The 11156-nt window shown below is 50.3% G+C and overlaps 1 protein-coding gene across 2 annotated transcripts in view; it reads right to left on the minus strand.

Moving 5' to 3' along the window:
• LOC119354584 (synaptotagmin-5-like) overlaps nt 1–11156 on the minus strand; it is a 38916-nt gene that overhangs the window by 21513 nt on the left and 6247 nt on the right. The window contains exons 5-9 of one of the 2 annotated variants that reach the window (XM_037621295.1): nt 10336–10454; nt 10150–10248; nt 9349–9429; nt 9184–9266; nt 6955–7180 (exon numbers count right to left, since the gene is read on the minus strand). In XM_037621295.1, coding sequence (XP_037477192.1) covers nt 6955–7180; nt 9184–9266; nt 9349–9429; nt 10150–10248; nt 10336–10454 — 608 coding nt within the window. The remainder of the gene's footprint in view (nt 1–6954; nt 7181–9183; nt 9267–9348; nt 9430–10149; nt 10249–10335; nt 10455–11156) is intronic. The other variant, XM_037621296.1, reaches the window with a different exon arrangement.

Below are 11156 nucleotides of genomic sequence, written 5' to 3' on the forward strand. Positions count from 1 at the left end.
CCTCGCGCTTCACCGGAGCGCGACGGCGGGACGACCCACCACCGTCCTCATAGCGAGCCCGGCGACGTGACGGCTGGTCGTAGCCACCGCTGCTAGAGCTTTCACTGGAGGAGCTGCCGCCGCCAGAGGAGCCACGACCGTCGCCAAGGGCGAGCTTGCCTCCGGCGTCGTCGCGGCCATTGTTAAGGCCCGGCCCGTCGTCGCTACCGCTGTCCTCGGGGCAGCACCCTGCGTGGCGGCCATCTTCCCCAAAAACCCTCACATAGAGGGTCGCGACGCCGTCGTACTTGAATTGGAGGGTGCACCTCCTGGTCAAGCCGCGCGCGCGGGCGAATGTCTGCCAGCCATGAGCCAGGACCGCGTTGTCCGCGAAGACCTCCACCACGGCCCACGAGGCCTTGCTACAGCAACCGTCAGCTTGCAACCAGAAACCGTCAAGACCTGCGGTCGGCAGCTTGCCGGTAAAGGAGCGCGGGAGCTGGAGCCAAGTGCCGGACGGCTACTCCGACCACACGACGAACTCCAGGAGCACCTCTGCCGAATGGAAGCGCGGCCGAGGAGGCCAGGCGACCACGGCGCGCCTCCCCTCAACGCAAGGGCTGCTCCGCCTAGAGCGGCCTCCGCCGCGGGAGGGGGCACCGCTGCGGCCACCGAGGGGCCACAGCAGGGTTCACAACGTGCTTGCGGGGGCGGCCACGCCCCGTCTTGGGCGATGGTGAGCCAGGCCCCTCCCGGCGTGCCTTCCTTTTCTTCGCAGCCGAGAACCTCTTCGTCGGCGCCATGGGCGTCACAGCAAGAAGGCGAAGCAAAGAAGAAGCAAGCGGAGTAGGGAAGAAGATGAGCAACGGGGGCTCCGCCCCTCTTCTCATTTATAGCCTCAGGGAGGCCAACTGCCGGCCTCCACGATCACAGGTAATGATGATCTTTCTTCTGCGTGCAGCAGGGTCTCGTCAAGTCGAACAATTGCCGAGGCAGCGTGGGGAAGCGGAGGCGCCCACGTCCCGTCAATCGTCACACGTCAATCAGGACCGCAGGCGGTTGGGGCCCACGGTGCTCCGCACTTGCCCTTTGGCCTTGCCTCGAAACCAAGCTCGAGCGTGCCTTGGGCCCGGGGGCTACTGTCGGCATTCTAGGACCAAGGGTGCCCAGACTTGCCTGCCTGCGGGCTTGAGCGTGGCTCCACCGATGGCCTGATACGGCCCATCTTCAGCAGCAGCAGCTCAAGACCCTTGCGAGGGGCCAAGCCTCGCGAGGCGGACGACGCCAAGACCTTCCTGGGCAGCCTCACTAGGCTGGCTCCCGAGGAGCGGAAATCTCTATGCAAGGGGCACACCTCGCGAGGTTCACGTGACGTGAGCCATGACGACCAAGGCCAGGCAGGCGCCAGCGGGCGCAGTGTATCAGTTTCCTTTTTCGTGCTAAAGAGGCAGGCACAGGCGAGGAGTCCCAGGCATCAGGCAAATGTTTTAATATCGGTGCAACAAGACCAAGACCAGCAGGACGGTGGGACGAAGGTCACCACGGAGCCCACTGCAGCGTCACCACCAAAGCCTTTGGCAGGCAAAAACCACCTTTTGTCAGGATAGCTTGTACTAGTTGTCCCCCTTCAAACTTGACCGATGTGGGATCCCTTCCCGCCTAAAACATTTGAGAAGAGGACCAGGGCCTCTATAAATAGGACTAGCCACCACCATAGGGAGGGGGGACTCATCTTGGATCAGATCCATTCCATCCTCACATCTATCGGCTCACCAAGCTCAAGAACACCTCTCCTCCTGAGGCTGTTCGTCCATTGTACTAGTTCATCCATAGCCCGTGAGGCAATCCACCAACACCACACTAGAGTAGGGTATTACACTGCAAGGTGGCCCGAACCAGTATAAACCCTTGTGTCTCTTGTTCCTTGGGTTCATCGAGCTAGGCCGTGAGATCGTTGAGCGAGCGAACTAGAGAGAGTGTGTTCTTCGTGCGCACCCCAGAGTTCGAACCTCAAGGGTTAGCCGGAACCCGCAATCCAACATTCACCATGCGACGTTCCAGGATGATGGCGATCAGAGCTAGCGGTGTGGTTGTCAGGTTTCAAATCTTGGGCAGAACAAAGAAGACCAATGAGTAGTTGGGGGTGAACGGCTTGAGCTGCGAGCCATGGAAGACGGGGTGGATCCTGTTGTCTTGCAGGAGCTCCAGCTTGTAGGCAAGGGCGCCGACACACTCGGTGGCAGTGAAGGGGCCAAAGTACTTGTACGCGAGCTTGCAGCAGGGCTTGCTAGCGACAGAGACTTGGAACTACAACTAGAGCTCGAGGAGGACTTGCTCGCCAACGTCAAAAATGCGCTCAGTGGGATGTCGATCAGCCTGCTTCTTGAAACGGTCCTGGGCACGCTCAAGCTAGGTGCGCAGCATCTCAGTGTGTGTGGCCCAGTCCAGGTCACCGCTCGCCGTGCAGGTGGGCAGCTGGTCGCTGAAGGAGAGTAGGCCGCGCAAATTCGGCTCCTTGCCATAGAGAACTTTGAACGGTGAGCATTTGAGCGAATAGTAGTGAGTCAACTTGTAGCAAGACTCCGTTGCGGAGAGCCATTTGCGCCAGTGCTTAGGTCAATCTTGGATGGTGCATCGTAGGTACATTTCAAGGCATTGGTTAATGCGCTCGCTCTGGCCGTCGATTTGAGGATTGTATGTCATTGAGTACAGGAGCTTTGTGATGGCAGCGGTGAGGTGCTCGCGCCACATGGCACTCATGAACACCTTGTCACGATCAGAGACGATGGAGTGTGGTACTCCATGGAGCTTGATGATCGAATCCCGGAAGGCCCGAGCCACTTGCGTCGCGTTGAAGGGGTGGCGCAATGGCACAAAGTGGGCGAACTTGATGAGCCGGTCGACGATGACCATGATTGCGTCGTAGCCCCCTGACTTGGGCGGACCATCGATGAAGTCCTTGGTCAGATCGTGCCATGGCTCGATAAGAATTGGCAACGACTGAAGCTTGCCCGCCGGGTGATGATGGTCATGCTTGGCCTTCTAGCAGATGAGGCACCGACGAACAAAGTCCTCGACCACGTGCTTGAGGCCAGGCCAGGCGAAGAGTTTGCGCACCTGCTGGTAGGTCGTCGCGATGCCGGACTGGCCTCCCACGACACTTTCATAGAGCGCCGAAATGAGCTTGGTTGGAGAGCTGTGTTGGCGCCGATCCAGAGCCGGTCACCTTGGCGAAGGAACATGCGGCCTTGGTCGTCAGGGCTTTGGATCGCCGGCTGGGCGAGGAGCTCTTGTGTGTCGCGTCTGTTTCTCATAGGAGTTGTCTACCTCCTATAGCCACTGTGATTGGCAGATGGAGACCGCGTCGAGCGCGAGCTGGTGCCCCATGTGCGCAGCGCATTGGCTGCCCCATTGTCCGTGCCCTTCTTTTACCGAAATGTGAACTAAAGGCCGACAGGTTTTGACATTGCCTTGCGTCGGAGCTCTGTGTCCAACTGTTGGTCGCCTAGGGCACACGTGCTCTTGTGTTGGTGGCGATTTCAAATGGCCTGTGCTAGAGATAGGCTCGCCATTTTTTCACGGCAAGAAATTCGTTTACGTAGGTCAATAGCTTCCGGTTCTGATGCCCAATGCCTTGCTCATGTAAGCCACAGGGTGACCGTCCTGCACGAGCACCACGCCCATGCCCGTGTCACAGGCGTCCGTCTAGATGGCAAACGGCCGGGAGAAGTCCGACAGAGGGAGCATGGGCGTCCGAGCCATGGCTTGCTTAAGGAGATCGAACGTCTCCTGGGTTCGCTCGTCCCAATTGAAGCCCTTCTTGGTCAGGAGGTGAGTAAGGACACCATAGTTGGGGACGAATTTCCAATAGTACTCGGTGAGCCCGAGTAATCCCGAAGCTCCGTGGCGGTGGTTGGTGTTGAAGTGTATGTGTGGATTGCCTAGCCCTTTCCATCAGTTCGGGCTTTCGGTTGTGTTGGCTAGTGTATGAAGCTTAACATGGTATCAGAGCCTAAGGTCTTGAGTTCAAATCATGGCTTCCGCAATTTATCCAAAATTTGTGGTTCCCCCCTTTGTGTCCACATAGGCCTCCTGAGCCATACCTCTGTGTCTATCCACGTGTTGACTTTCCGCGTCACACGTGAGAGGGGGTGTTGAAGTGTATATGTGGATTGCCTAGCCCTTTCCATCAGTTCAGGCTTTTGGTTGTGTTGGCTAGTGTATGAAGCTTAACATGGTATCAGAGCCTAAGGTCTTGAGTTCAAATCATGGCTTCCGCAATTTATCCAAAATTTGCGGTTTCCCCCTTTGTGTCCACATATAGGCCTCCCGAGCCATACCTCTATGTCTATCCACGTGTTGACTTTCCGCGTCACACGTGAGAGGGGGTGTTGAAGTGTATATGTGGATTGCCTAGCCCTTTCCATCAGTTTGGGTTGTTGGTTGCGTTGACTAGTGCATTAAGCTTAACAGTTGGTACGGGCCAGGCATGCATTGCATTGGTCTTGCTGGCGTCGGTGGCGACTCCATCCTTGGAGATCACATGCACAAGTAGTCGATACTCCGCTGCACAAAAGAGCACTTGAGGCCTTGACGTACAGTTCGTGCTGACAAAGAATGGAGAGCACCATGCTCAAGTATTGCTCATGCTCCTGCAGGTCAGTGTTGAAGACGAGAATGTAGTCGACAAATATGATGACAAACTTACAAATAAACTTGGCAAAGGCCAATGCTGAAGACGAGGATGTTGTCGAGAAATATGATGACAAGCTTACAGATAAACTTGGCGAAGATGGTGTTCATGAAGCATTGGAACATCGCCGACGCGTTGGAGAGGCCGAAGGGCATCACCCAAAAGTGGAAATGGCCATGATGGGTTTTGAAAGTCGTCTTCTCCTTGTCCTCGACACGCATGCGAATTTGGTGGTAGCCCGCACGGAGGGGTCTACCTAGGAAACATAAGATGCACCCGCGGGCTCGTCGTGGAGTTCTTCGATGACCAGAAGAGGAAATTTGTTCTTGACAGTGATCTTGTTGAGGCGGCGAAAGTCGATGCAGAACCTCCAACTACCGTCTTTCTTCTTGACCAGCAGAACAAGAGCGGCGTACGGGCTCATACTGTGCACGATCACGCCAAACTGGAGCAAGTCTTGAACTTGCTTCGCGATCTCTTCCTTTTCAGGAGGCAAGTATCGGTAGGGTCCAGTGTTGATTGGTGGTATAGAGCGGCGGCACGTGAGCCGTGGCTGGCGGTGTAACCGTCAGATCGGTGATGGTTGTGGCGCCGGGTGGGCGACATGGCACCCGCAGTTGCTGCTGCTGCAGAATCGAGCTCGTGACATCCACTTGGGTGAGGTTGATCTGTTTGGCGAGATTTTTGAGCTTGTGAGAATCCTACTTGTTGTAAGCGAGCTGAGCCTCAACGCGTTGGTCAGCGGTGGTTTGATTCGCGTGGAGGGATGGATGACGGTTTCGAGCAGCTTCTTCAACTGGTCAGTGGTTTCCGCCATGGTCGAGAGGACGTGGTGGGTCTGAGCGAACGGTTTGGATGGGGGTGTTGTCGTCTCGCTCCGAACCAGATCGAACCCCATGCAGGATTTCGAGCGATTCACCGAGATGAACCACACTTAACACGGTGGAGTTACCGACTGGTCAAGACAATTTGACAGCGGCGGCGGCGATCAGAGGAGGTAGAAGAAAAAGAATTGGAAAGGCTATGTAATGCCTGATGGATTGGGGATCGAGAGGAGGGGACTAGGTGAGAAGAGAGAGGGACCAAGTGAGGAAGCACGAGAGGGTAAGAGCGAGTAGCCGCAACTTTCTTACTGATAAAACCCTAACTGTGGTTTCACGCACGCTTAAGTAGCTACATGCCCTTGGGCCCTCGCAGGATTACATGGCCCATGGCCCAACTCGTGCGCTGCACTAGCCAATGAGTCCAATGTAGGTTCAGTTTTAGAGACCTGAACTGCGGACGTAGCAGGACGCTCCCCGGTGGCATGCACCGCGACGGTGAGGGTTCAATCCTTTCGTCTTGGATGGACAACAGGCTCATCCACCTGCGCCTCCCACCTCATCACCCCAAAGCTTGTGACCCGAGGCAGCTAATGTTGCTGCGGGGGGCACGCGTGGAGGTCAAATGGTAAGGCAGCGCACGCAACCAACAGCCTGAGCTCGCCGGACAGGCTGCTACTCGTTCAACAAGCTTGTGGTGCTCAATGAGAATGGCAGAAGCGGAGAGATTACTCAGTCCTCACTCGTGTTCCTCCAAGGTTCGCTGGAGCTCATCTATATTGTTCACTCAGAAATCTATTTGTCATTGATGCCATGCATGTGTATAACTGTATATCATATTAAATGTTGATCTAAGCCTAATTCAAAGCATATGAAAAAGGTAGGCGTGTCAAATAAATTTCTCCTAGAGGATTAATAACAACTCTTGAATAAGCGGGTGTGGCATATGATGACATATGATACATGAGGCTCATTGCTGTTATACAACGCTCAACTTGCCATTATAATGTGTAAATCCAATCAGTTCTCTGTGTAAAATAATTAATTTGGTACCAAGAGAGTTGAGGTGTGTGTAAAATCATAATATAGTTTGTACCATATCTGGCGAAGCAGCATAACTAAGTTAGCTGTGATGGGAGGAAATAAACTAATAATTGTCAATGTTATTACTGACCAAGTTGCCCTTCATGTAAGTCTTTAAAACACTCAATATTTGGGTGTAAAAATATTGCATTAATATTATTTTGTTGCCCGTAGCAAAGCACAGGCATTTAGCTAGTGAACATCTTAATCGTGTTGCACTTGAGAGGGGCCATCCTGTGCCAAATAGCATCAGCCACGCGTTGCATTCGCGAAATACATATTGTAAACAGATTTGGTTGAGAACGACCCATTATTTTCCTGGGAAATACAATGCAGTCGCATCTTCAAAGGTTGAGGGGAGGGACAACGTAGAATTACCTCAAAAATGACAGATTGGGTTTCCTTGTCTTCAACAATCAGTTCAAATGTTTCATTCCATTCAGGATTTAGGTTGTCATCTATGACTTTTGTTTTGACCTTGAACATGGGACGCACATACAGGGTCACGTAGGGATCAGATTTACCAATCAACTCCTTATTCTTCAGAGATGTTGCTTTTACTACAGTAACAGAAAGCTTTCCCTCAGGTTTAAGCTCCAGCTCACTGCAGAGAAAGTAAGTACAACAGTGGAAAATCAAAGAGTTAAAACTCAGTAAATGCCAACAGGATCTTAGACGTATACAAGGAAAGCTTCAAAAGAAATATGCGCAAAGGAGAACAATCAGAAATCCTTATAAGCTAGTCAAAGAAATCAAACCAAGAAATTATGTACTTGTGTCGGAATGTGTGTGCATAAAATGTTTTGCCGTATGAAATACATGTTGGATTGTGCAAAGAATATCTAGAGATGAAGAACAGCAAAGGCATTTCTGGGCACCAGGCAGCCCAGGTCATGGCTCGGGACGTAGAAACAATTCCTTGCCTATATTTTAGATGATACCACGTTTGGCCCTGGGCGCAGCCCATTACCTTGCCTTCTGGCTGGGCCTTCAGCAGTCAGTCCGGGGTGTCCACAATTCCTGGCTACGCCGTTGAAGAACAGTACTTAGTGTCTATTACAGGGGGGTGCATTTGAATGAGAACGCTAGATGAAATGATGCTCCGAAATAAAATTTTAAGAACTTCATGGCTGTTGCCCAATCAAACTTACTGGATGGTAGCATGCTGATATATGCACACACACACTGGATCGACTGGATAACAAAACTCTTGAGCACATCGGCCATAGTTGCCAACTGTTGAATCGGGACAGAGATGGCGGCTTGCACGCCCGTCACCACTTTGGCAATGGCGTCCTGCTTGAGATGGATAGCATGGACATCCTTGCGCAGATCCTCCATGTCACCTTTAAGTTCTGTCGTGTCTTCTCGATTTTGCAACACATCGCCGTTCATAGCAAGAAAATTAGGTATGTCACCTTCATCCACGCACATCTTCGCGCGCCCCATCCTGATCCCGGAGTGTCAGAGGAATTTTACAACCGGTTGCAGAAACCCGATCTGAAGCTCTGGACCCTTCGGGCACCGATGAATCTCGCCGTCACTGTGCAACACCACCCGCTGTAGGACCAGGGATTTTAGCACCGAAATGATGTGTTCCGGCAACCAGTCCTGCACCACGAGCTGTTGCTGAATGGGTCTACCGCCGCCAGTGCCGCCAACACCACCGCAAGAGAGGGTGTGGAGGGTGGGAAATTACTTGCCTCACGCAGAACACTACGCCACCGAGGAGCCACCAGGCTCATGATACCAATTGTCACGCGCCATAACTAGATCGAGGTCGACTTGGGGGAAAGCTAGGGTTCGTAACTTGAGCACGAGAGTATAAGCATCAAATGTTATATGCTATATTAGCTGTAAAGTGTTTGGTAGAAAGAATTCTCAGAAATGGCATACGGTTACAAAGGAGAGGGCTGGCTTAAGAAGCTCAGCTGGCAAGGGAGGAAAGTAAATAGTGACGACAAGGTGAAACGATACAGTAAAGGTAAATAACGATTCGGTAGATGCGAGCAGGGCGAGCCATCGGATCTTATCGCGTTCTTCAATCCTAGCCGTCCACTTGCTGAAGATTAGAACACCCAGAACTGAATGTCTTGCAGCCTGACACCCTCCGCCCCCCTTCAACTGTGAGGCTTAACCCGGAAGCTGCCTCTGGAGGCGGCAAGGAGAGGAGATGAGGAGGGGGCGGCGGCTGCCATCTAGGGTTTGCCCCCCAGCCCCAGGTCACCTGGAGGGGAGGGGGGGGGGAGGGGGGCTAATAGCTGGAAGCTAATATATCAAATATTTCTACAGTTCCACATCCCAGGCTATTGTCTCATCTTTGTCCTAAGATCCCTCCCTCATTCAGAGGTACAGGGGTCTCTGTCTGGCTCACCTCTGTCTTATCTTTCTCCAACCATGGTTCATAACAGAACTAAGGTTCATACGAGACATACCACTGCAAAACTACCTGCCTATAAATATGTCACCTCCCACTGCAAAGCAGTTAGTTTTACACAACCTTGCAGTCGCAATTTCATCCACATGATTTTCCAGTGGCACACACACAGTGTAGCTGGGGAGCAGGGATCCATTGACCTTCGCAGCAGTGAAATGAAGAAAACTCACCTTGTGTCAACATTGACGCCAAGTGGAACAACAAGCCTGTGTGGCCACTGGAGCATGTCATTGACAATTGAATTGACAGTATCCTAATTGAACGAAGAAGAATCAGCTCTAACATAATCTGTTAGTAGAATCTCAATGTTCAAAAAAAAATTCAAATCATCTTACATCAATCATATCAGAAAGTCCTGGAATAGCAGTCAGACTACCCCCAACAGCCTTCAATGTGTACTGTATTTTAGGCTCTGGCTGAAGCACAAAGAAACCCAATAAACGAATATACAGGAAATGCGCATCTTTGATAATGCAAAAGGTTCCACGCATCAGGAATGCCATTTATAACTTTTCTTGTGAAATGTTGTCGACACAAATATTACATCTAAAAACCTTTCAACTATAGCAGGAGCTTCATAGCATGAATCTTCGTTACCAAATTGTCTCATGGAAATGCCACCAGGATCAACACATCAGACTGGTGGTACCAAAGTTGCCATATAAAAAAACTGGCAGTGTCTAAACTGCTACCATGATATACTGCAAGAAATAGGTTCTCTTTGTGGGTTAAATGTTTTTTTACCAGGGTGGGTCAAATGTTAAAGCCTTCCCAGGTTAAACTATGTTTTGGATCCATTCTGAGGTAAGCACTGGGACTATTGCTGCAGGGGAAACAAACTACTACCAATAAGTGCAAGGAAATGAAGCAAATAAATCTTCTCCAAGAAATTCCAATTTTATGTCATCTTAATTACGAAGCAGTCCACAGTTAATAAAAGAGTAGACACTCTGCTTTTGTTGTCCAGTGTGTAAGTTGAAAACTCATCTCAGTTAACATTATACTCTTTTTCTTCCTATCTTCAATTCAAAATCAGATGTTCTCTTGTGTGAAGCTACGAATAAAAATATACTGAAGAAATTGCCAGTTTTTGTATATTTTTCAAATACAAAAACTGCTTAGTAGTAGATACATGCCTCTGCGAGGAGAGCAACGACAACAGCAGAGATGCAGGGAATCTCTTCTGATAGTTGAAATACGACACGAACAACGGTAAAGACCTGGAGATCCTTGAGCTGAGAGATGGTTCACAAAAAAGTATAATTAATAAGAACTCACTCCTACAAGGTTAACCACAGTAAAGACAGAGAAACAGTCAAAACCTGAATAGGCAGTGATGCAACTCGAGCATCAACAGCAAGGATTATGCTTGGATCACCACCCCAACGGAAATCTATATCCATTATGATTTGGCCTGGCTGAAGATTTTGGATACGGATGCCTTCACAAAAAATAACAACGCATGATATCTTTCAGTCATACTCCCTCCATTCCACAATGTAGTGCTTCCTCTATCCACGTGTTTCAACTTTGACCGTAAATTTAACTACCAAGACCGATTGCGGCGGGAGCAAAAATTATATCAGTGAATTCGTTTTCGAAAGAAGTTTTCAATTATATAATTTTTTCTCCTGCCGCAGTTGGTCTCGTTGGTTAAATTTATGGTCAAAGTTGAACCTCGGGAAGCGCGGGCGCACTATATTTTGGAATGGAGGGAGTACTTATTTAGTACAGAAGCAACGAGATTAAAATTTAGCTTAGTGTGGTATGAGTAAACGTGGAACGTGAACTCATATAAATATAAACATGAAAGAAAAATAAGGTCATTAACATCACAACTGGCCGGAATCAGAGTAATAATCTCAACTGAAGAACAACTAAAAATTGCATCCCAAATGCACCAGTATCTCATACCAAGGTTTCTTAACATGGTCCCTCTTACATCCTCATTTCACATGAGAGGCAAGAGTATATAATAGATCTGAGCCGTTGCTTCCATTAAGTAGTGGGTCTGAGTAACTCTTACCTTCTTACCTCCCATGTGAAAAGAGGAGGTAAGAGGGACCATGTTAAAATTGCTTTTACCGAGGTAACATTTTTCTTTGCTGACCATAAGTTAAAACGGGTGGAACAGCATTCTTGA

Source organism: Triticum dicoccoides, chromosome 2A (assembly GCF_002162155.2).
Source record: "Triticum dicoccoides isolate Atlit2015 ecotype Zavitan chromosome 2A, WEW_v2.0, whole genome shotgun sequence".
NCBI classification, from domain to species: domain Eukaryota; kingdom Viridiplantae; phylum Streptophyta; class Magnoliopsida; order Poales; family Poaceae; genus Triticum; species Triticum dicoccoides.